At 40.4% G+C, this 26,856-nt stretch overlaps 1 protein-coding gene across 1 annotated transcript in view; it reads right to left on the bottom strand.

Moving 5' to 3' along the window:
• Nucleotides 1–207: 207 nt before the first annotated feature.
• The window catches only part of CPLX1 (complexin 1), a 107,583-nt gene continuing 80,934 nt past the window's right edge, over nt 208–26,856 (bottom strand). The window contains exon 4 of the mRNA XM_054286008.1: nt 208–5,029. Coding sequence (XP_054141983.1) covers nt 4,832–5,029 — 198 coding nt within the window. The 3' untranslated portion in view covers nt 208–4,831. The remainder of the gene's footprint in view (nt 5,030–26,856) is intronic.

Genomic DNA, 26,856 nt, shown 5'->3' with positions numbered 1-26,856 from the left:
GTAGCAAAACTTGTTTAAAATTTGATCATCACCTGTACACATCAAAAGTCATCAGTGTTTCTGACAAATGAAACAATGAGCATATTTATTCAAATAACATCCATGTTGCTCCTCAATTCTGTTACCATTCTATTTGTATATGAGCCTCCATGCTTCGATTTCCAAATGTAGCCTGATAGTAATTTCACAGGAAAGCATTGCAAACAATTTATGAAATCACTGGGGTTTTTTATTGGCTGTGATTCCATTTTAAAAGAACATCATACCACTTACCCACATCATGCAGGAAAAAATACCAGTAAAATAACAAATTAAAATCACATTCACAATGTCTCTACTTTAAATAATCTTCAAGTACTGCATGCATCTGAAAGAAAGCTGGGGAGCATTTCTACTAGAAAATGTATGATTAAGTTAAATTTTTCTCTATGTGTATGAAAGAGAGAAACAGGCAATTTTTTAATGACAGTACTGAAACATTTTACTAACTCAGTGCATGAAGAAACATATATCTTGATAACATATATTCAGAACAAATACAGACAACTTTCAGATACAGAAGACGTTACATTTAGATCACAACAGCTAGTCTCTAACAATGCTTGTTCTAGCACAAAAAGCTTGGCAAAAAGATGTATTCAGCAGCACTGGTATGGTTGTTCTTGATGAAGGAGAGGCTGGGAGAGATATGAGCCAATGTGTGATACTAGAAACATAGACAGAGGAACTCCAAAGTGATTAAGCACATGATCTTATATTTTGTTTTATTCATTTTAAACACAAGAGTAGCATTGATAATTAATATTGCAGTCTGATTTCATATGGCTTTCTCTACATATAAATGTGAGTTCTCAAGGTCAATGGCAAACTATATCATTTACCCTCCAAATGAGAAGGCCCTTTGACTATTTTTTTACTAACCTGTAAGGTCTTGGAGTTGTGAGGGAAAATGACTGCAGTGTCTAGCCAACAACCTTTCTGTGTAAATAAAAACTAGTTATAAAACTAAAATACCTCATTTACCTGAGATTGAACAGACCAGTGAAGCAAATAAAACAATGCCATGAAAGACAAAAAAATATTCAGAATCCAAACAATGAACCATGCTTCTCTTTGGTCTCTTGTTTAAGTGCTTCATCACCTGCTTGAATGCCAAGGGGAAAAGTGTGAGAGACAATGTTTCTGACTTCCACACATGAGCCAAAGGTGTCTGTGTCCCTTGTTACCAGTTCTGAGTGGGAAGGGAAATAGATGGGCAGAAGAGAAGGGAGAGTGCCTTGCTCTCGAGTCTGCTCAGCATGGCTTAGGCACTTCAGGACTGTGGAATGACTTGAGGAGAGGTCCACTCTCATGCAATGTGCCAAAGTTGTATGAGGCAAAACCAAGCAAAACCTATCCAGTACCTGTGACAGATCTTCTGTCACGTTTCTTATAGCAAGAAAAGGAAAATGGGAACGAGCAGCTCACACCTGGATGAACTCTCTCCTGTCAATGGAGGAAGGGCTGGTGCAGGTGTGCCTAGTTGAGATGCAGAAGTGATGAAATGGCTGAGCTGGGAAGCCCCCACAATGAAAAAGACTCAGTAAACACTACTTAATAAACCACCTTCCCTTTGCCTCCTACTCTGTGAACCTGGAATGAAGCCTGTATGACTCAGTATAGTGATTCTATGGCCCTCTTCAGGTGTTCAATCCAGATGTTCACACAGCTCAGGAGCTCAGCTCACAAGAGCAGTATTTTTACTGTTCTGAGCCCAGGGATAGCACTACCTGCTTAAGAAATTTTACTACAGTCTACACAAGATCCTGACTCAGATCAGTCATTCAATGCCACATCTGCTGAGGCACAATTACCTAAAATGATACCAAACACTCTTCATTTCTCTCTCTCTTCCCCCCATTTTCTCCCATTTCCCCACCTTCCACAGATGTGTGCACAAACATGCACAATCAAACTGCCAGAAAGACTGTGAAAACAATCAGCACTAACATTCTGCAAGGAGAATGCTAGGCAGAAAATTCTGATCTGACATCAGGAACAGTATTTGGTTGGGTGAGGAATGGAATCAGTAATGGGGGCTAGGGAAAGGTCAGAAAGCAAGTGGTAGAGAAAAGCCAAAGTGAAGTGGAATAAGCTTATCTTCTCATTTGTTTGTTTGTTTGCAGAGTTCTCCAGCACAAGGCCAGGGGAATATATGAAGAGACATGTTCATTTTAGCACAGGCACATTTCTGCTGGTTTTACTTATGTGTTAGAGGATGCGTGCCACAGATATTAATCAAGGCATTTCAAAAGTATTGATGTCTGTATGTCAGTGATCTATGTTAGGAGATCTAGTGACCAGTGAGTGGCTGAAACGAAGAGCCAGGCTGTGCTTTTTAGCTTTTGGGGATGTTGGATCCTCCGTAGCAGAGCATTAAAATGAGCTGCTGCCCTTGTGACAGAAATAGAGTTTCCAATTTTGCGAGATTTACTTAAACAGCCTCAAATTACTAGTTGCAGAATTTGCATGGGGTGAGTAGGATACTCTTCCTAGAAAATGGTAAATTGTTCAACACTACTATGCTGTACCCAAGCACAGATTCATAATGTGTTCTGGATTTCCTGAAAGTCTCAGGAGGGAAGTAGTCATCTTGCTTTAAATTAAATTTAGGCGGAAAAAAGTCCTGCTGACATTATCCAAATGAGTAAAACTTGCCTTCTGGATAGCCCTTAGCAGCTTGTACTTGAACAAACAAGTCTTTTTCATAGATCCAGCCAGAACAAGCTGCATCTTTATCAACTTGTTCTGACTTGTATATCAGTCAAACCTCTTCAGCCTCTGCCTTGGATTCCATAGAAAGTTATGTTTGAAATTATTTGAGAAGAAGCAAGGACTGTAACACCTGAATAAAAATTGTATGAGGAGGGCATATTATATTATTCTCTTTCAAAATACTCTTCTCCTATTGCAACAGATGCTACTGGAAGGTACAGAGCTCTCATGCTCAATTCCTTAACCATGGTACAGATTTCTTCTGCTTACCTGGAAAGGTGATACATGTCTTCTAAAAGATCTTATTCAGAATAATATTGAGATGTTTGCCTAAACTCAGTTGCACTGAATGAGTGGAAAGAATTTCCATTGACGTAAAATGCTTAATTTAGGTACATAATGAAGCGTCTGATATTATCCTCCTTTTTGTTGCCAGCAGAAAGAGTGTATTTGCTTTCAAATCTCATCCACGTACTTAGGAAATTTTTGTCGTTCCCAGGACAGGGACAAGCAATGTTAGTTCTGCTAGCCAAACCCCGATTCTCCTGACAAGACTGTGAGACTGAGATGGTGAGTCTCCAGCATCAACTACAAAGACCTAGCCAGATGCAAAATTTCAAGATTAGCTCTTCAGATGATAAGCCAGATACCTGTGTACCTGTGTGCAAAACAGGTCTATCTATATATTGAATCTATGTAGGTATTACCAAGTCAACATCTCCCATAGAATTTAGATTTTCTTATGCAATTATGTGACATCTACAGTGTTTCATTGAGGAGACCTCTGTACCTGTGTCTGCAAAAGGCCACAAAGATAATGGTGAGAAAAAAAAATCTTCTCCCACGCTGCTAGCATCAAGGGATACCACACACTTCTGTAATATTAATTAGCTCCTGCAGAGCCCTAAGAAGCATCCTCACTATACGCTTTTATAGTAGGTAGAGACTGAAACCTACATTTTACAGGTGAAGAATCTCAGTGGGGCAGAAAATAAGTGACCTCCCAAAGGCAATGCAATAATTTAGCACAATAAACGTAATGGATATTTATGGGTCTGCCATGACTCACACTCAGACCACCACACACTCCCGCACACTGCAGGAAAGGGTGGGCAGGACACAGCCATGACAATGTGCTGGGACCCAAATGTCCAACCTGCAAGCACTGCTGGAAACAGGATGGTTGAATATGGCAGAAAGAGGAAGATTGGTTAAACAGAGCAGCAAATACACTTGTCATTGGCTTCAGAGGGGTTGGGGAGGTCCTCTACCAGAGCACGGTGCCCTCTTCTCTGGTTTCAGCTCTCTGTACGGCAAGTGCCTGACCAATTTGCTCACTCAAGGTAAATGTATGGCTAATTCCCAAAGTAACATGACTCTTGCTTAGATTCTGAGGCATTTAACTTCTACAGCATCTGAGGGCAGATGATTCACTTTTTCCACAATTCTGAGTGATGTCAGCTGTGTAAGTCATGCATGATTTACTTTCCAAAGGATCTTTTATTTATGTCACATATGGAATTAAAACATAAAAACTCTGCTTCCATGGGAGAACTGAGATATCCCTTCTGAGAGCAGATGTGCTCAAAAAAAAAGGGCTAATGTGACCCAATCAACAGGAACATTATAATAATGACTAATTATTATTAATAATAAAAATAAGATAATTTTAAAAAATTAAAGAGGCCACTGTTCATACTTAGTGAACACTCATTCTGGCATTGGATGGAAATGAGATTGTTCCTTTTCTATGCTTGATGTGCAGTGCTGTATTTAACATACACAGTACTATGGCTTATAATAAAAGTTGTGTAGTCTGCAGCTTTTTAATCTTTACATCCATTCAGAGGCATCTACTGGATGTGACTATGTACAAAATTAAGGAATGGATGAGTCTTGGGGCAGAGGAAAGGGAAAGAGGCAGTTGGAAGGGTATGGGAAGCGAAGGGACTCCTAGTGAGCAGTAGAGGGCAGAGGTGGGGAGGACTGCGGGATGAATGGCAAGATTTAAATCCCCATTGGGCAAAAGAGAAATCCTTTGCAGTACTGTTTATGCCCATCTAACAGTCTGCAGCTATTACTTCTTGAACATGTCCTGCAGGGGCCCTGGTAAGTATTTGATGACTGTGTCTAGGATGCTCTCTTCTTCTTCCTCCTCCTCATCCCCACAGCCAGGAGGGATCGCCTTCTTTGGGCGTGTCAGACTCCCTTCAGCATTAGCTTCCAGTGCAGCCTGGGCCTCTGCTTCCTTTTCTTCCTTCTTCTTTATCCCATACTGCAGAGGAGAGATAACACATTGTCTGAATCATAATACGAGAAATAACACATCTGCTGAACAGGAAGCCAGCCATTGCATGTGGTGCCTCATATTCTGCAGTAAGAACATCACATATCCTCATTTTGCTCTTTTGCACAGATACTAAAAATATCCATACTAACAACCCTCCACTAAGTGTAGCCCAGTGGATGAACAGCCTTCACAAGAAAAGATACTGAGATCCCTCAGAAGCAAGCACAGGGGAAAAACTGGGATTATGCAGCCAATGGGTCACTAGTAAAGAGAATATAAGCTCTGGGTTAGTGAAGTGTTAGGGATGCCTTCTACTGATGTTGATCCTCCTCTTTTCTGTTCACAAGTCTGATGTTTAGGTCCATCATCCGCAACGACTTCGAAAGTCCATCTGCAGCATTTTATGGTTTATAGATGTGGCAAAACTTCAGGGAAAAATTAGTTACCCACAAAAGAAAGCAAACAGGTCAGGACAGACAAGACAGCAGTGAAGACAACAATATTTAGATATTCTCATGTGGGACGTATCCTATAACATTCATTCATGTTCTCTTTTTATAAGTGGGACAGAAAGACCTCTGTGAAAATAAACGATCATGAGAAAATCAGTTGACTATTTGAAGAGAAACACTCTGAACCCTGTGAGTAGAATGGGTACTTGAAATTTGCTACTTCCACTAAGAATTAGCAGCATGCCACTAAGACATTAGATAAGTAACCCGAATCCTATTTTATGGTATTAGATTCAAGAGGCTAGATTTAATACAGGACTAAACATATGCATATGCTGCTCTTTCCATAAGTGTTTTTTACACTGCTTCAGAGATTAAGGTTATAGACAAGGGAAAAAAAATCAACTCAAACTGCCACATGCAAATCTAGAGCAAAATGTCTACCTGCAAGCTATCCTCTGTACTATCGAATCATAGAATGGGTTGGGCTGGGAGGTGAATTTCAAGGCCATCCAGTCCAAGCAGTGAGTAGGAACATTTTCAGCTAGGTCAGGTTGTTCAGAGACCTGCTTTTTTTATTCAGATCAATTCAAATTTCCCAGACTGCTTCCACTTTTTCTGATAATAACTGGAGGCTAAACTTTCTTGGCACCGTGATCGTGATGCAAACGCAGGGAGTGTCCCATTTCTCAGTGCCCAGCTGAGCTTCAAAGAAGCCAGCTGTACATTTCAAGGATGCTTGCAGTCCCCAGGCTCACAGCTCCCTGGCAGTGTTCTTCTGCTTATCACTTTTACCTTTTGAAAATCTACCTTAATGGCTCCTCACTATCAGCTCCTAAGCCACCACCAGTCACCTCACACACACCTGCTCAATTGCTTACAATCCATGTTGCATGAATAAACTTGAAAACAACGTTGAAAAGAAAATTATACATGATTTCAAAAACATCAAAGAATTAACTTGGTACCACGCACTCAGTATTTTCAAGAACCAATAAAACCTTACTGTTGAATAGACATTAATTAGATGCTATTTTCATTATTTTTTCTTTTCATTTTTTTCTACTTCTAAAATTAGTACAAATTGTTAACCAGTAAAACCGAAAGTGCACTGCTGCATTCATGACTTTTTGATTTCTGAGGGCTGTTGGGTGTGACTTTTCCTCCTAAATATTTCTGAGCAAAGGCATTATTTTTTATTCCTTTCTCCATCATAATTTATATTTAAGATGACAGCCTGCAAAGTTGAAAACAGTGGTTTCGACACACTCAAGCTCTCTAAATCAATTCTTTCATGCCAAAATGTTCATTAAGGACATTTGTCTTATAATTTTTATACCTACTGGGTGCTGGTCACACCTGATTTCACTGGAAAGATATTAAAGACAAACGATAAATCCATTCTCATGTGAGACAAAGAAAGAATTTGACTAACTTGTGGTTACAGGGCTGTACTCCCCAAAGGAGATTTAACACAGGACGAGCTACCATGCAGATGGAATGACATGCAGTGCCAGATTGCAGCCAGACTGCCCCATTCTCCCTCTCAGGCCACAGGTAGATGTTTCTAGGTGATTCCCAGTGTAATTTATATGCAGATTCTGCCTTCCTTCGCCAGCTAGAGGGGAACACTAGCGGACACACCATAAATCACAGTAACACACAGGTACGCTGCATGCTGTCAAATCCTCCATCTCAAAACAAGTATCAGCTCAAGATGCACTGATCCTCTAGCTCAGGAACAAATATTCAGCTCACAGGAAGGAGTGAGTGGAACAAAACCAACCAGTTATGAGAATCTAGTATTATTTAAATTTCATAATATTTTGTAATGCTTTGCATTAACAAAAATGTAAGCTGTGAAGATTCATAGGTAAATGACATACTTTAGGTTTGAAATTGTTTCAGAGGAAATAAAATTATAGAAATTAAAGTCTTAATATAAGAAAAAATTTAAAGAATTGTCTTCATTTGGAAGAAAATTATTTCTTCCATGAAATCATTTGTGTGAAGTCAACAAATTATTTTTAAAAACATGACTAAAAATAATCTTTCTGGTGCTCTGGTTTCCCTCAGGATAGGAAATGTTTCATATCTTACAAAAAAATTGAGGGATGAGAATAGTTTCATTTTTATTCAGGGTTCAACCCCACAAAAATTAATATCAAAAGCTGTATCATTACCTACTTGGCCTTAGTCACATATTCATGTCTTCTACTATAAGCAGAATTATGGACCTAACCCAGGAAGATACTGAAACGTTTTTAGTAAGTCTACCCTCCTGCCACTCATAAAGTTATTGCTCTGTGGCCACATGGGGATTGGATTGTTGTCAGTGGGTTATGTTAGAGAAATACTGTCAGCCTGGAGTCCTCAGTCACCAGCTGGGAAGAGAAGGGAAAAAATACCCAGGCCCTCACTGACTGGATGTCAGGAAAAGGCAGACTAACATACTAACACACAACATCAGCCTCCTCCCTGTCCCTTTTCTTTCTTATTCCTCCAGTTTTTCACAAGGCAAAGCAGGTGCATGAACTGGGAACATTCTGGAAATTTGGTCTAATGACAGTAAGATTGTAAGGGAGTAGAGGGCTTTTGAGCCAGTGAGATCTGCAGGCAAAATGTGAACCTACCATAAATACAGTTACAATTTCTTAAGACGAGCCAACAATTTCTACTAAAAATGAACATGTTTATCTAGCAAATATCTAGGCCATGGAATGAATAAACTGTAATATCCTAGTTAAGAGACTTGCAGAAGTAATAGCACGTCTTTGGGTCAGGAGTGGAACTGACTCTGCAGGAAGACAGCAGCAATCAACGTGCAAGGGAGTGATTTTCCTTGGATGAGATTTGGAACTGCCTACTTAGAAACTTAGAGTAATTTATCTGAAAAAGCTAAAGAACTAAAAAAGGAGGTTTATGGGGGATACAAAGACTACTTGAAGACTATATGGTGAGACAAGAGAAGTCAGGAAACAACTCTTCCCTCCAAGTGCTCTGAGAGCTAGAAACTGGACTTCAGTCCAAATATTACTGCATAGGAAATAATATTGTGTGAAATAATACTATGTATCACATAACACTGAGCTTTGTCTTCTGGGAAAAGGTTGGCATGTGAATTGTAGTGGCTTCATCTTTCTTCAGGGAATTGAACTTCGCAGTTTTTTTGCACAGCTGCAGGTAGAGCACTGCTGAAACTATGTCCAAACAGCTGTGGCAGATGCAGCCATCTTTGGAATTACTATTTTATTTACTAGCTAAGGTTTGGAAAGCTACTGAGAGATTTGAATGCTTATTCCTTATCTTGCTTCCTATAAATGTTATGGGATATAAAAGTCAGTCTATACTAACTGCTCTGTCTGTTAAGTTTCATTCATATTCTGAACCTTAATACAAAAAAAAAGAAAAAAAAATTAGCCAGACTTTAAAGCATATGGTTAGAAAAGACACTGGAAGGGCAACATGCACATCATTTTATCTCAAGAGTTAACCTGACCTGAATAACTCTTTTTCTTACACTCCAACTACTGAAAACCTCTCACCTATTCTGGAACTTAACTACCCTTTGCAAATAAAGTATTTCTCCTCATGTCAAATGTGATTTGTCATGAAATGACTTTAAAAGAAATCTGAAAAATATGCAGCTCCTGCAAAAAGACTTATCTTTCACCTGTCTTTTCGGACCTTATTTATCAATTGTGCAAAGTTCTTATTTTTCTCTTCCATTAGCAAAGAGAACACCAGCCCAAATTAGATATTTTCAACACTAATGCATGGAATTTTCTTCCAGGAGTAAATGTAGGACTGAAATAAACCAAGAGCAATGGGTGGAGTTCAGCACTGACCTTGAGTTCCACAACTGTGAGAGCCTAGGGTTCAGAAAAAGACTCCCTTTTTATTTGATTTCCACAAACTTGGAAGTCTTTCTTTGGTCTCTCTCTGAGTGAACAGGCTGTCAAATACAGGAGGTGAGGGTGCTGAAACCCAGAGTCCCAAGCACACTGTTCTCACCACTGTTTAAAGCACAGAGCCTACTTTGATGTAGATCTGCCCAAAAATGTGCCCTGGCTTTTCTTTCACCTCAAATCTGCTGATTTCATTTTGAGCTGAATTTGGCTCTTTTTCTTGTTTGTTTTCGTTGGTCTACTTGTCTTTCTAATCAGTTCATTCATCCTGAGCTTGATAGTGAGGATTAGTCCCCAGAAAACTTGTGGGGGAGCCTTTTAACACATATTAAAGGAGGACACTCTCTTGGTCTCTCAAGTAACCCATTTAAGTGCAAGGTCTGCCATGCAGTGTTAGAATTACACTGACTGTTTCAGGCAACTCAGACACGCTGACCCTAGATAATCTCTTTGCTTTCTGAGGAGTAATGAACAAAGAATCACACCCTGCCACGTGGGCAGTCATGCCAACTTCAAGCTGTGGCAAGGAATGAAAGGTATGAGAGAGAGCGCAGGGTGTCTCAGTCCATGACACACCGGCAGGGTGTGTGGGGGCTCTGTGGGGGGAATGAATGTAGGTGTGGGCACTTTCGTGTCTCTAAATGCTGCTGCACAGCTCTGCTGACCCTGTCAATGTGCTAGCAGAAGACAGCTGATTAATAATGGAAAAGAACAAGGCAAAGTCTGGCAACCACAGTCCCAAACTACATTGTTCAATTGTGTGTGAGCCAAACAGGAGCACAGCTCAGGAGAGAGGTGGCAGAGAGAAAGAAAGGAAGACAATTAAACTTCAGGTAGAGGACACTTGAGATGCAAAGCCAGAGCCTCCTCTCACCTGGAAAAGATGCTCCAAAACCATCTCCTTGGGGGCTGTCAGAGTTTTCCGGGCAGTTCTCCAGCTGTGATTATTTGTAAATCTCACTCATGTCCTTTGAATCCTTTACCTCATCCAAGGTTCTACTTCCCCTGTGGTTACACATGCCTTGCTACTCTGTGCTAGCTCAGGCTTTCAGCTCTGTCAAAATCACAGCAATTCTTCTTGCATGACCTGTCTTGTTTTAGGTCTTTCAATATGTTCTTCAGTCTCATGCCCCTGTTTCTCTCAGGGGGCTCTCACAGCAAACACAGAGGCCTGCAGGTTTTCTCTTGGACCACAAACATAAATCAGATGCCAATGCAGATTTCAAAGGGCTCATCTGATCTTCACTGGCCTCCCATCAGCATCTTCTTCTGGTGACACTGGGTGAATCTAGCAGTCTTTCCTTCTCCCCCATGGCAATATTGCTGCCTGAGAACCATGCCCCTGGCTTCTGCTTCAATTAGCTGTGGAACTGCAGAACAGTCCTATGGGAATATCCACTGCCCTAAGCATCCAAGAGTAATGCTACTCTAAACAATAGATATGAAATTTGCTTTTCTGCTGCCCCACAACAGATGGAGAGCAAGATAAAGCACTGCTCTCTGGAGATCAGATCTGTACTCAACAAGCCTTGTTTGTTTACTGTGATTGAAAACAACATCATATCTGTCCACTGTTGCTGTTTAAGTGAAAACCAGAACTACATCAGGTTCCTGATTGCAGAAGCCATCTCTGAATTTTCTGCAAACTCATATCAAGGGGAATTGTTTCTCTGGTTTCCATAGAGACCAGCCCAGACAAACCTAGTGAAAAGAAAGGGATCATAGGATTATAGAATGGCTTGGGCTGGAAGGGATCTTACAAATATCTCCAAAGCATCCCAAACTCCCTACATGCAGGGACACCTCCCACTAGAATAGTTTGCTTAGAGTCCCATCCAGCCATGGGAGAGAGGAGAGGTGCACCAGGCCTCTAATCATCTTTGTGACCCTCCTCTGGACTTGCTCCAACAGGTCCCTATCCTTCTTATGCTGAGGAACCCAGATCTGGACACAGAGCTCCAGACAGGTCTCATGAAAGCACAACAGAAGGACAGAATCACTTCACTAGATCTGCTGGCCAAGCTGCTTTTAATGCAAGCTGCTTTTAATGCACAGTGATTTTCTGGACTGCAAGTGCACATTGACAAGCCATGTCAAAGTTCTCATCCACCCTCAAGTCCTTCTCCTCAGGGCTGCTCTCAATCTATTCACTGCCCAGTCTGTATCTGTGCTTGGGATTGCTCTGCCTCAGGTACAGGACCTTGCACTTGGCCTTTCTGACCTTCATGGGGTTTGCACAGCTCCACCTCTCCAGTCTATCCAGGCACTTCTGGATGGCATCCCTTCTCTGCAGCACGTGGCTGCCCCACGCAGCATGGTGTCTGTGGCAAACCTGCTGAGGGTGCCCTCGATCCCACTGTCTGTGTCACTGACAAAGATGCTAAATAGTGCCAGTTCAACTCCAAACCCTGAGGACAGCACTCATCTCTGTCCACTTGGACACCGAGCCTTTAACCACATGTAGAATCCTAGAAGACGATGCTAAATGTATATAACTCAAACACTGATAGTCCAATAGCTGTGGAGCCAACCATGCTGGTAATTACAGCCAAGAATTGTTGGTAGTAACATGCCATGGGAAAGAACAAGACATGGCTGGAGATGGGGGCCATGTAGAGGTAAGTGCAGAACTTTTCCAGGACAAAAATACTTGTTCTGGCTCCTGTAGATAAGCCAAACACAGCACAACACAAATGAGGTAAAGAAGTGGGCATGGACTGTAAAGGGGGAAACAAGAACACCCACGACCCCTGACAAAAGACCTTGTCCTTTGTTACCCTTTCCTTTCCTTTCCTTTCCTTTCCTTTCCTTTCCTTTCCTTTCCTTTCCTTTCCTTTCCTTTCCTTTCCTTTCCTTTCCTTTCCTTTCCTTTCCTTTCCTTTCCTTTCCTTTCCTTTCCTTTCCTTTCCTTTCCTTTCCTTCCCTTCCCTTCCCTTCCCTTCCCTTCCCTTTCCTCTTTCCTTTCCTTTCCTTTCCTTTCCTTTCCTTTCCTTTCCTTTCCTTTCCTTTCCTTTCCTTTCCTTTCCTTTCCTTTCCTTTCCTTTCCTTTCCTCTCCTGCCCTTGCCCTTGCCCTTGCCCTTGCCCTTGCCCTGCTCTCCTTGCCTTCCTTCTGCCACTTCCTTCCCTCTCTTACTTCCTCTCTAATTCATCTCTTCCCTTCTCTCTTTCTTTTCATCTTAACCCTTTGCCCAAAATCCACTCCATGTGCTTATATGGTAGGTCGGGGGACTAGCTAATACCAATTTCCATGCCAAGTGTGTAATTTACTAATAAAATGTTGTGAGTTTTTGTGGACCCTCTGATTTTGTTGTTACTTTTGACCACAAGGGTTTTTGAATTTTGCATGTTCCCTCCCCCATAAGGATGGGATGTTACACCACAGCTCTTCATGTCAATCCAATCAATTCCTTAACAACCAAGTGGTCCAGCCATCAAATCCTTGTCTCTCCCGCTTGGAGGATGTGCTCCATCATCTTGCTGGGCTTCTTTGTTGGGATTCATTGCTCCTGAGTTTGGAGGTGGAGATCCATGTACATTGAACAGCATTTTGGACTCCTGTTCACTTCAAACTTTATCCCATGGTATTCTGCCAAGCAGATCTCTGAAGAGCCTAGGTTCTGCTCTCCTGACACCCAGTAACAGGAGCCATCCACCTCACCCCTGTGCTGCCAATAAGGCCCTGGCCCTGCAGGCACAAGTGTCTCTAGCCCCTGCTGTTTTGCCCCCACCCTGAGTGTGTCTGCATAGAGGCAGATGGGAAACACATTTTGGCTTAATCTGCTATGCGTGCTGACTCTGCCAAAGCAAACTGGCCATTCTGCTCACTGCTCAAGTCACAGGACTGAGCTAAGTTTTCCCACACAAATGTCTTTTTTTCCCATTACTACACACAGGCAGTGTGAACTACAATTTGTGAACAAATTTACTACTCTTTGGAAACCAAGACTCTGAGAAATAACAGACATAGGTATCATATACCATTAATTTTTCTGAATGCTCAGCAGAAAGCATGTTTTCATTTTCTCTGTGTTTGCAAATATGTTTATTTTGTTCTGTTTGTGTGTACAGCATCCATATTAAAACAATGCCTTTCTGCAATATGGTCAGCCTCAGTGAGAGGGAATGAGGTCTTGAAAGCTTCAGGAATAGAGATAATTAAATTACTGATGACTAGCAAAGTTCTCCCAGTTTGTAATCAGAGAAGAAATCTCCAGAGTAAGCAGAGAGTATCTGACTCATGAAGAAAAGCATAGGATCAGAGGCTCCAAAATACTGATTTTAGGTACCTGGAGGGTTGCCTGAAATCAGTGCACTGACTCATGACCACAGGGCCCAAGATACAGTACACACCAAAATCCTAAACCTGTTGGGTCCAGTGGAAAAATTTCTCCCCCAGAATCCAACTTGCAGCTTCAGTTAAGAAAATCTGGGTCAATTTTATTCTTCAAAGCAGTTAAGCAGGATAAGAAGAAAGAAAATTTACATATTCCACAGTAACAACTGCAGTTTAATTGCTCATAGGTTACTCATAGGAAAGTTTAGATTAGCTCCATGATCACCAAGATGGGGTCAAGCTGCAGAAGGTTCCCATGAGAACAGAGGCATTTTTCAGAGATGCAGAGCAGGTGTGCTCCTAGCCAAAGCAGGTTTTTATTTCTTGTGTTTCAAAGTCTATATTTATCTTTCCACAAGAAAATCTTCCCACAAGCCAATGGCAGGATCCTGGTAATGGATAAATGCAGTAGCTTGTATGAGTTTAGAAGAATTTACATTATAGCTACATATCTGATAGCATAAATAAATCCATAGGATAAATCTTTCTTTATGTGTGTGCTATGTAAGATCATAACATAGAGCATAAGCTGCTCATCCTTCTTCGTGCCTCCTGCATGCATTTCCTTTGCCAAATGAAAGCCTTTATTTTAGTACAAGGCTGGTGTAATTATTTCCCCAGGATATGAAGCAATTTAGATTAGACACAACTATTTCTTTTCTATAGCCTGCGTTTACCACGTGTGACAGGTCTTTTTTGTTTTGTTTCTTGTTTGGTTTAGGTTTTCTGGGTTTGTTTTTATTTTTGCATTACTAAATCTTATTTTGAAAGCTCTAGTCCAGTCAGTACGTTTTTTAAAAGAACCTAATAATACAAGTGCTCCAGAGGATAAGGAGTGGTTCACCACAGGATAAGGAGTAATACTTTTTTTTGGAGTGCAAAGCATGATGAAGTTCCAGATAACTGCCAAAAGAAATATAGTTTGTACTCTCCCAGGCAACAGGGAATTCATTGTTAGCACACAAGGCTTAAAAATTAATTATTATCCCGCCTTGCTACATTTGTTCTTGGTGGGGTTCAGCATTTCATTGCCTTATTGATCACAAGCACTTTCACAGATGGGAGCTTGAAGCCAGCTGAAAATTCAGAGGTTGAGCCCTAAGTGGCTGATTTGTTTTAAGTTCAGCTTTCAGCAGGTAAACTGTGTGAGCTCCCTCTGTCTCATGTCTGCAAATCCTTGGGAAGCCATGAAAGCAAGATTTTTAAGGAAATAGTTTCTTACTATCAGTTTTGGTGCTAGCATATTGCTAGAACATTTCTCTGTGCACACATCAGTGAAATGAAACATAATGAAACTTCAGGTAATCCTTGGTGTTCTGAAGTACACTAAAAAGAGCTCATGAACATGTAGGATGGTGTTATCAGCAAAGTAATAGGTTAACAGAGCTCATCACAGCAGAGCAAGGAGGAACTTGGAAAGGATTCTGGAAGTGGTACCCTTGTACATGACTGAAAGTGTGCTCCAGGTAAATTTGTGCTCCCTAGTGTAGTTCAGCACTACAGTGAGGGATAGTTGCATTTGATTGTAGTCTTCTATTAGACAGTAGTTTTGAGGGAAATTGAAAGGATAATTTTCTATCTTAAAAATATTCAACAGATCATAGATTATTATACCCCAAAAAAAAAAAAAAAAAAAACAACCAAAAAAAACAAAAGATAAGAAAGCAAACTAACATGCCCAGGTATAAAAGTAGCACTCATATCACTACTGCTAAGTATTCTGGGAACTAACCTGGGAGGAAAAGAGGCCCTTAGACCAACATTTAGGTATGCATCTGCAATTTTTCTCTGCTTTCTGTGTGACCACATGGGCGACAATTAATTTCTTCTTGGTGAACAGGCAATTTAAGTAAGATATACCCTTCTAAAGGGACTACACTCTGAAGCTCTGAAACATAGTTATTGCTTACAATGATCTCAAACTGAAATCTTAGAAGTTGTTTCTCTGCCATTTTCATATGTTATACTGTCCTCAGTAACTTCCCTGGGTTGATAGGATAAATTTGACAGGACAATAAACTGCCTCAAACTTTTCAAGGAGAACTTTTTTTTAAGTAACCTACACCAAAGTTGCAAATGCTGACTTTGTTGACAGCACAAGGTAATGTAATTCAGCAATAGTAAGAGATCAGGAAATATTAGTTAGGTGATTATCTTTAGTCCTTGCTCTGAGACTATTTAATTGTTGTCATCAATTCCTTGGGGATTCTTCTGTGTGGAATAAATCCTGCCACTGGATCTAATTAGCACAGCCACTCTGCCAGTACCTTTGTGGAGACCAAGGCATTGTCACAAACTCTGAGCCAAGAGTCAGTAAAATCAAAGGTAGTTAATCAATTAGTTTCAAACCTTTGACACACTCTTGCCTCTGAAGAACAAAGTCTATTTCTCAATCCCATTAACTGGCAACACAAGTGAGAACTCTGACATCAAAATGCTTTAAAAATAGGAAGAAAACTTCTGACATCCAAAAGAGCAAGTAGGAAATTATGAGTGTTAATTCATATGCTGCAGCTTTTCAGAAGGACATGAAAAAATGAAGGGCACGTCACTTCTTTTTCTCTAGCCCTTTTTGAACAGGCACACCAGCCTCTTCCTTACATAATTCGAGGTAGTTTTCTTGCTTCCCAAGAGACTAGAGAAGGCATGTTTGTAGTGAAATCTGGCAAGGAAAAATACTTGGTTCATCTTAACAACCCAACCAAACAGCAATAATGGTGTTGAAGTGGGAGACCCACTCAGTCTGTATAGTGTTGCTATAGTTGGGTTGCTATGACAAACCTCAAGAACTATCTTCAACTGTAAACAGCCATGGCATAAAAAAAGATCTCAGACCATTGCAACAGCAAGCAACTAGCTGGGCTGATAACTCAAAATCCATTCTAGAGATGAGATGCATGTTTATTTCCTCTGTGTGGAATCAGCTGTTGAGCTTTGCTCATCCTCTCTCTTGGCTGGAGATGGTCAGAGGACAAATGTTTTGTATTGTCAGGGATTTGTGAGCAGGGGCAGAGCCCATGGAGCTCACAGACCACATCAAGAGCTGTACAGCAGAAGGGGGAGACAAACCTTATGCTGAGGAGCTTGCTGACTCTACTGTACATTTCTCCCAGGCATACCTTTGTCCTATGGCAACAAGACCAAGGCATTTCATCTCCTACAGGCATCCATTCACTAAAGTACCAAAAGGAGCCTATTCAAAGGCCCTTTAATAATTTCAAGAAATTTCAAAATTTCTCAAGGTCTTGGCTGGGGTCTCCAGTTTTTTTTTGCCCTCTCCATATATGCAGGACCTCACAGCAATTCAGACAGAAGGGTATGGCACAGCTGAAGTGTTAACCTCTCAATGCATGGAAGCATTTATCTTCCAGACAGTGAGTCAAGAAACAGTAACAAGCCCATTTTCTTTCTCTTTCTTGATCTAACTGGGTGGGGATTTTCTGCCACAGCAGTGGATGGAATTCATGCAGCATGTTCGATTTTTTTTTCGTGCCCATGTCAAAAAGCAGCAGTTCAAAGAACTTACTTATGGGGTAACTGATACCCAGCCGAGCTCATCTTATTCTCTGCAAGCTATGCAAAGGGAAGTTGGCTGTCTATTTTATTTTCATATTGCCTGAGCACTTTAATGTCATTAATGAAACTTCCAGCACCTGGGTGTGGGGTGTGGGAAGCAGAGCAAGAGGGCAGAGAGACCCTAAATCGCACCTTGGATGACCTCAGGGGGCAAGGAGTGCTGGAAGGGAGCACACTGGTAACTGCGCCTGCACATAAATGTGACCATGCACATCCCCAACATGCTCAGCTGATTATGCTGCCTTGCATTCCAAACATGATTTATCACCTTCCCATCATAAAATATCTGTACATGCCTAGCAACATCATGAGCCACTAGGAATCCTATTACTTAAGAAAATTATAGTGCTTCAGGCCAATAATGAACAATTATTCTTCAAATGCAAAAAAAAAGGAGTAATTAAAAAGGTCAAGAAAGAATACACTTGACAAGACATTTTGGGATCACCTGAGCTTTTTTGCATCAGCTGCTTGGGGTTTTTGGCCAAAGCCTCAGTCTTTTTGGTAACGGCCCCAGTTACCCAAATTCCTGCTAAAACGTGGAATCTTTTCACGTAACAGGTTTTGTTCAAAAACTGGAGAAAAGCCATTTCAAATCTCAGTCTTTGCTGCCATAAGAGAAGTCCTGTGTTAGTGGAAGCATGCCTTTGATTAACAGTAGAGTTCTTTAAAAATTACTACCATGAAAGTACACGCAGAAGTTAGCACCAACTCATTGACAAATCTAGGAACTCTGATACTGAGAGAAGGAACACTGTGACTTTGAGATGCAACTGAAAAAAGGGCTCTATGTATGCAGAAGAATGAAGCCGCCAATAAGCTCAACCCACACTAGAGCCTGGGCAGAACAAAGAAAAAGTAGAAATACTTCCCTATGTCTGAGCTGTCTGGGCTGCAGGAGTTGTTTCATGTCCAGTGATGGACAGGTCCTGGCATCATGACAACAGGTCAAGCAAGTATATACCCTGTGATTACCTTTCAGATCTTACTTAGCAGATGCTGGTGTGCCTGAGTTCAGGTACTTATTGTTCTTGACCTTATGTGCTTCATGGGTGGAAATCTGCAGGATTTTTGTCAGAGAGATTTGTAGAATGTGGGAGGGTAGGAAGTTTGAACATTGGCAAAAAAATAGTGCGCAGATTTTTAAGCTGGGCACAAGCTTCTAATTCTGGAGTATTTTCAGGAAGAGTGGGAAACATGGTGTGCATCTCTTTGTTGATAGAAAATCTCCCTTTTATTTATATATTCATGCATTCTCAGCATCCTTACTGGTAACAGCTTGCCTGTCACTTTCTCGGTGTGGCAGGTTCCTCAGCCCCAGTTCCTGCTCTTGTTTGACTTCCTTCTCACCACAGACAGAAACTAGCCCCTCCCACTCATGTGTCAGGAGGAAAAAAACCTAAGTCTCAGACAGACACAGCCTCTGATTGTCTGAAAACAGGCCCAACTCAAAGACACAGCATGATCATAGCTGGCTCTAAAAGCACCTGCTTGCTCTCTAGACTGCCCCTCAATATTCCATCTCTCACCTGCTTCCCAGTGCAGACACTGCAAGCCTGAGGACTCTGTGCTAGCATTCAGTAATGCTGTGTGAAAATATTATTTGTTTGGTTATTTGCCCTTGTATTTGGAAAATAACTTTTCTGGGGCACTAACTTCATCAGCCTTTATCAGAGCAAGTATGTGGCTCCCAGGAGAAGAAGGAGCCAGCTTATGCTGGAGGAGGGACAGAAACACTGCAGACAATGGAGAGCATAGGAAGAAGAAAGATGATTTGCTTCAATGCATTTAATTAGGAGACATTAACAATATTTTTCCACTTTTTCCTGTGGTTCTTCCTGCTTTGATACAATCTGAAAAGAATATTTAAAATAAAAAGCAAAACTCCAGACACTAGAACAATTAACCTCGGAACCTCACCTTAGAAATGCAGGCCATTTCTACAGCAAAAGAGACAAAAGCTGGGAAGCTACGCAGCACTGGGTTCATATGTCCAGGTGCTGACAGCAGGGGTCTTACAGCGGTGGCCTCTGTGACAAGAATTCAGAGGCTGCCCTTTGCCAGACACAGCCATCTCCAGCTCCAGAGAGAGAAACAGACTGCAAACTGGTTTAAGGTCATGACTAAGATTACCTCAGCTGCCTCTTTAGCATGATGTTCTCCCATTTTGGGCACTCCTCTACACAAGGGCTTTGCAAGGCACCTGGCAATAGAAGACGAGGAGTGAGCACTTGCTCAAATATTTGACAGCTACAAGTTAATCATCTGTTCAAAGCCCTTCTGGTCAGTGGGGAGAGGCATACACTGTGGGCAGCAGTACACTCCATTCCAAGGTGTGCATCTGGAACGTCATGCCCTCAGGTATGCACTTCTCCCTACCGAGTACCGAGGAAGAAATGACTGCCAGCTCAGGTGTAGACAACGAACAGCTTGATTGCTAAAGGTTGGTAAGGCAAACTCATTGGTGAACCTGGTTATCCCTACAATGATCCCAAATATTCTCAAACCTTTCTCATCACCTGAATTCATCTCACAACTCTGATCTCTGCAAGTGCCCATTGTGAAGTCCTTCAATTTTTTGGAAAACAGGTATGTTATTACTCATTCTCATTCTGACTGATTCACTAAAACTAGAAGAATTGAGATTCTTCTTCCATTTTCTCCCTCCCTCTTTCTCTCTCTCTCTTTCACCGCACCCTACCTCATCTTAGGCATAATCCATTCCTTCGACCAAATTTATGGTTGTTTCCATTTGAAGAAACGGAAACAACCACAAATTTGGGTTCAGCTAATGAAAGTTGGTAATAGCAGCTTCCTGCAATTCTCGTTTCCCTACAAGGCCATTTTTGCTGCTTACCAGACACTTAGCTCTTTTTAAATGTGGTGCCTATCATTTTGAGCAGACCAAAGATAAGTGTCACTATCTCTGATGACTAATACGAAAGACCTTCCACAGAGTTAATGGGTTTCCAGTCAGGATGATAATATTCACTACCTGCCCAAAATTATAATTTCAGCAGGGGGATGTACAGTAGGAACAGATGAGCTCTAGCAATGTCAAAGCTTGATGCCCCACCTCACTAACCCTGTTTCCCCCTGTAATCTGTGGACCTTTTTCAGTGATGTGGCTAAGCTGGATAATTACTTCCAGGAAAAGGTCAAGGAATGAGCCTGGAATGTTTTTTTCTGCACATCCTGAGCTACAGTAAGAGCCATCTTCCAGCAGCTCAGCAGCTCTTCTCTTTGGGTTCTGGCCTGCCACCACTGCTCTCCAACAATCTGAGGCCCTCGAAGATTGTCTCCTTCAAAGGAGCGAGTGGGTCTTTAGCTTTGCATGGCTGCAGGGTATTTAAATCTAAATCTCATTGGCTAGTCAGGCTTTTGGAGAAAATTTTCTTTTCTGCTGAGAATTAAGATATTGCTCCAAGAATAAGGTTTCATCAGATGCCCCTTTAAGACAATCTGAAGAAATTATGCCAGTAGCTGTGTGTTGGGACAATCTGTGAAACTGAAAGCCAGGTATGTTTCTTGCAGCAGAGGCTGGATAAGACTGAAAGGGAAAGGAATCTTGGGCAGAGTGTGTGAAGGTCCATAGTTTTCAGAGTCAAGTGCAGAAAGATAGAGCATAATGCTGTGTAAAAATATGATCTCCTCAGTATTTTTCTGGTAAGTACTATCTAGAAGACTACAGTGACTTTGTCTTCCAGCCATTACATTAAAATTTTATAGCCTTGTTTCAGCATCCCAAGTTCTTTCCAGTCCTGGCACTCCCCTAGCAACTGTTTCCTTCACTGCAGAAGATTAAAATCATAGCAAGGTCTTCTTCTGGGCTTCAAGCAGAGCAGCTGTGCTGTGGTTTGAAAAAAGGACCCCATTCAGGTTCCTTCCTTTCTACATTACAGTACTCAGATACATTCCTTAGGTTCAGGATGAATAAAGAGGAAAATGGAAGTAGAAAGTATGGATTTGTAATAAGAGTGATTTCTGTGCCCACCAAAAGGGGAGTGGAGGGGAGACACAGTCACCAGTGTTAACAGCCCAGACTTACTTGTTTCTTTATATGCAGTAGGGATAAATCACTGTCTGGACTTAGAAGGAAAAGAAAGGAGAAAAAACCCACCACAGCTGAAAATGCGTAGCAGGAATACAGTGGCACAGGGAAATCGTAAATACTATGTTACAAAAAGAAGTTGCTGCTCGGAGGAGGATTGCAAGATTTAGGGTAATATTAAATGATTCTGCTCTGGCAGCAACTACTTTCAACCATCAGCAGTTTAGGCTCATCATGAAACCAAGCTTGCATTTGGGTTGTCATTTATCTCTTCTCCATGAATGGATGGAATTTTTTTTTTTAATCTTGTTGTTATATTTCTCATTTTCAGTTCTATTTAAAGACTGCAGAAATTATTGAAATGCTTGAAAACTGTGTGCAGGCTGCAACTGCAACCTGCACACAGTACCACTGCAACACACCTGAAATTGACAAGGATTTCATAAGATCTGCAAAGCCTGACATCCCTCCTCCCCCGATGAGCTGCTAGGGTGACTTGCCAAATCCCACTCTCACTGGGCATCTCTGAGAATTGGCTGAGACGGGTGCAATTGTCATACATTCTCCTGAGCTTTAATTTTGCAGCATCATCCATCAGATGCTCTTTAAACAACAGCTAGAGACTGAACTACTGCATTAAGATTAAATTTCAGAGAGCAGGAAAGAAACTGAGTGTTGAGGGTGGATGTGAGCACTCGATCTGAATGAGTGCTTGATCAATAAAAAGGTTATTATTCAACCAAACGTTAATAGTTCATTATATTTATTCAAAGATATATGCATAGGGCTAACTCTACAGCCACATGGAAATCTGAGTTCTAGCAAAGACTGAGTCCTGGAGAACATGCCTTATAACTGGTTTCTCTTGCGCAAAGCTTTAGTGCAGAGTTGGGACATATGCTTAGAGAAACGCTTTGGTGCACAATCCTCCCATTCTCTGTGTTTTTAGTTTTTAAAGCTTTTAAAAAGGTCAAATTAAACTTAAATATTTAGTGAAATCAGTTCTTTCCAATTCCTCATTTGTCTTCTCTGTCTCTTTTCCAGGCAGAACTGAAATAGTTTTCCAGTGTGTGCATGTCACAAATACTGGTAATTTACAATTGGTTAAAAAAAGCTCAGAAACACATCACCTCTTTTCTATGTTTCAGGAGTGTATAATTAAATAATTAAGTGTATAATTAAATAATATAAGAAAAAGAAAAAAGCTTTCAACATTTCACTAAATACATATCAAATAATCATAAAATCTATCCTATAGATTTACCACACTGTTCTTTATAATTAAGTGTTATCGTAAGGCTGGTCTGAAGACACAGACACAGGTCAGAAATTGCTTCCTAATTTTCCAGATGTACTAATTTCTAATTGCTGTGCTTACTCCTTCCTGAGGTAACCCTATCCATATCCTTTACCAATTTACATTTTATAAATATTAAAGACACTGGGACCATATTTTATTTATTACTTTGTGTCCTCTGATCTTCATTCAAACTTTCATTTCTTAATATATTTCTTAATATAAGATTGCATTTTCAACTGTGGTTTCAAGCTAACTTAGTGTTCAAAAAAGATCAATTAATTCCAATTAACATTAATTAAAGTCTCTCAGTGATTTCTCCAAACAGGGATCAGTCTTGGGACTCTCCTATTTCTTCTTCTCATCTCTGCTCAGCTGAATAATTTTTACAAATATTACTCTGCTAATTTCTTCAGAGCACTTGCACCAGGCAGTCTGTTTTGCCTTGTCTGCCAAGATCTGATGTACATGAGTGCTTTGCCTTTCTCCACACCAAATCAATAGTGTCTCAATCAGACTCCTTCTCTTCTTACACTATTGGAAATCAGTGGGATTACAGACTCATGCTGTAAAGCCATACAGTTAAGTAGGCATAGGTGTTCAAGGAACATGCAGTTTTTCCAGCTTTGCCACTAAATTGCTAGGTCATCCTGATGATATCACTTAACTCATTTTGCCTCCATGTTTTTTGTCTTTTCTCAGCTATTCTGAGCTTCTTATAAGCATTTTTCGACATTCCCTAACACCACTGATGTCAAGTGGTGTTTTGCTTTACTTTAGGCTTTAAAAAGTCCTCAAACTTTTGCAGTTTTGAAAAACAGCTTTCCGTGTTTGATTTTTTTCCTTTCTCAGAGCCTGAATTGATCTGTTTTAGTAAAATCAAGACATTCCACTTACACTGATCTTTTTACTCGCTGTCAACAAGTCCTTTTTTGAAGAGCTACTCCAGTGTTACATAAAGCAAGTGTTTCCTGAGACAGGGATGCATCGTCAGGCCACAAGCATTTGGTTCTTCTCTTGCTAGATCGAATCTCTTTCAAACTGATTTATTCTTTTCAAGGATCTTCAACATCAGTGTTTTCAGCAACATTTTCTGCTCTGACAAGGGGGTTGATGGAACTTTCAGAGCTACCCACTGCATACATTCTTTTTGCTTCCGGTCTCTAATGCTCCTTTGACCAGAGTGGAGATACGCTTTCAGCAGTCAGCTCAAATTTGTCTGAAATTCATCCTGCACCTCTCTGTTCCTCTGGGACAGGCAGAGAATTTGAGCCAATGAAGCTGCAAGTATTCCTACCAGGAAAGGGGAAAAGCAACCTGAAACCCATTCATATTTCAGAAAGGTGATTCAGTTGTGGCTGAAAGCATCAATGGCTTGGGGGTAGCTAAGTGAAGCGAAGTCATCAGTAAGCAGAGCTGGTCTCCTATCCTAGCATCATCCAAAACGTAATTGTTTCATTCTTTCCTTTAATTTTGTGAAAGAATGCAAAGCAATTTCCAACTGTAGGAAGCAGTTTTATCATTCAATGCCTTTTTCTCCTTTTTCTTTCTTTTAAAAATAATACATAATTTTAAAGAGAATCAATAATGGCTCTCAGTAAATCTGCAACTTTTGAAAGAATTGGATCTGCCTTTATTTCCACCACTGAACCACAGGCTTGATTGCTGAAATGAAACCCACAGCCATTGTTATGTCACATGATGATTCAGACGAATTTTTCATGGGACATAATAGCTCTTAATCTGTCCTGTACTTAATCTGTCCTGCAGAAGAGAAAACAGATTTTCTCTTCTTTCTATACACAACTGCCTCTCTCCTTAATAAAAGAATTCATTAGGTCTAGAGCCAAGGACTAATTATCCATAAGACTTAAAAGCTACCTATTTGACAAGGATTTTGTTGGGAAAATCTTTATTTCTCTAGTAAGTATTTCAGGCTAACAATTTGGAAGAGATAAAACACCAAGTCTATGAATGTCCTATTATAGTGCGAGCCAAACTTCTAACCTCACACAAGAATCAATTCTTCCAACCTCATAACATCAAATGTGGTCTTACTGGCTCTATGTATTTTTATTTCTGCTCCTGATGTACCCACCCTGCCAGCCTCATATCTAGTATCTACAATCTTAGTCATCCAAGTTTCCTCTTTTCACTTCAGTGCTGTTAGCTTGCATCATCTTTGGCTGTGAATAACTTTTAAAATTTTCATCTCACACACGTTGTTTGCATCTTCTGTACCTGGAAAAAAACTTACAGCATTATTAACAGTTGTGCAAAATTTATTTAATAGTCAATTAATATTATTGGAACTATTTTTTTAGGGGGACTAGGGTTTTTCTGAAATAAACATCTTATTGTCTTTAATTCTGCCAGTTCTAGAGTTCTGCTTCTTCTCTTATTCTTCCATTACAAATTCTGGTACATTTTAATAACAATCTTGATGGTACTATTCTTTCACATTTTCTTCATTCCAGTGTATTTTCTATTTTTAATACTGATTTTTTTCCCCTCCAAGACTGCCAGGATTTTTGTATAATGTGGGCATGCACATGAAAAGATTCTTCAACAGTTTCAAATTATTAATTATGTTCTCCTAGTTAAATACAATGTTCTAGCTCATTTAGCCCATTATTGTTTTGAACTTTCTAAAGCCACCCACCAGAATATTCAAACTTAGCCTTGCAAACACATTCAGGCCATAATCACTTGAATATGAGACTAATCCACCCTCAAGTATTGAGATGGATTCCTACTTTCTGTCAAGATGAGGCCTTAAGACAGAATTTCCCTGGGACTTGCCAATTGGCTTCTCTAAGTGGCAGAGATCTACCACCATTTGCACACACATTGAAGTTTCTTGCATGAGTTATTGACACACATAAAGTAAAATTCATCAGGACTTAAAGAGCCGAAGGACAGAAAAAATACTGGCAACTCATCTTAATACGTAGACAACACCTCCAATCACGTAAGAGGATATTACATATAATATCAAGTCATGACATTTTATTATCAGTTGACATTTGTTGTTTCAAAAACGTGAAATTTCACATTTCAAAAATGTGAAATCACCTACAGACTGTGTGAAAAACAATCATGGAGCAGAAAGACTGATACCTTGTGTCAGATAAACCATAAAAAGCTATCCCGTGAACACATACACCAACAAAAGGTGTTTAACTCTCCACACAGAAAGCATTGCAAAGCTTCCTCCTTCACAGAGCATGAATTGTACATAGCAAAACAATCCTGCCCTTTTTCCCAAAGAATATGCTGGTTCAGAACAAAGAATCAGAACATGGGCAGTTCTTATTCAACAGACAGGAAAAAAAATCCTTTAAGTGGAAAAGACAAAAAATATTTGGATTAGCATAACAATAAAAATTTTCATGTATTGATCTATAAATTTGCTTTTGAACAAGTTAAATAATGTAGGATATTTCTCTGCAGTTTCTAAATAAAATTATAAATAAAATTGTCAGTTACTTTGAATTGTAGATAACATTTTGGGCTGGTTTTTCTAAGTGGAAAAATATCCATGCATTTATTATCCTGTTTAAGCTTCAAATCAGCAACCTACTGTGACTCTGAATTAATTGGCATTCTTTATTTTTTTTTCCTGCTCTGGGCTTGGTGTGGAATCCAAATGTGATAAGAGTCATAGACTCAAAAGAAGCTTGTACCTGTTCTTGCTATGCTCTGTGATGGTCTCCACAGTGGAGTGTCTTCTTAAATGAATGGTGTAGCACAAGGAATAGGAAGCATGACAGATTTAAGTTCTGCTGTCATTATTAGGATAACACTCTATAGTAGAATGATTAATAACTCTTCTCTATCATGGTAATATTCTCTTAGCTGTGGTATTATCTTCCTAAAATGTTCTGCCTCCCAGCTCAAGGCAACCAGCTGAATAAAGGAACCAGAGAAGGACGTGCAGCACCATAAACCAGTGGCTCAAGTAGGATGGAAGAAATCACTGATGACTAGCAAAAGCCCTGTCATGTAGCTAGACCACAGCACACCTTGTCTCTGGATCTGCTTTCCTGTCACTCTTCCCAGCTCCCTAGGAATGCCCACAAAACAGTGGGAACCTTGTGGGCATACATAAAGCACATGCTGCCCTTCCCCTGAAGGACTGGGGAGACCACCTCAACCATCTCACACCTTATCTCAGACAAGAGACGGAAACAG

The sequence above is a fragment of the Melozone crissalis genome, unplaced genomic scaffold (assembly GCF_028551555.1).
Source record: "Melozone crissalis strain CALT ecotype California unplaced genomic scaffold, PUWL_Pcris_2 ptg000005l_1, whole genome shotgun sequence".
In the NCBI taxonomy this organism is placed as follows: Eukaryota; Metazoa; Chordata; class Aves; order Passeriformes; family Passerellidae; genus Melozone; species Melozone crissalis.
Note: the sequence above shows the minus strand (reverse complement) of the source record. Positions and strands in the feature narration are given on the sequence as shown.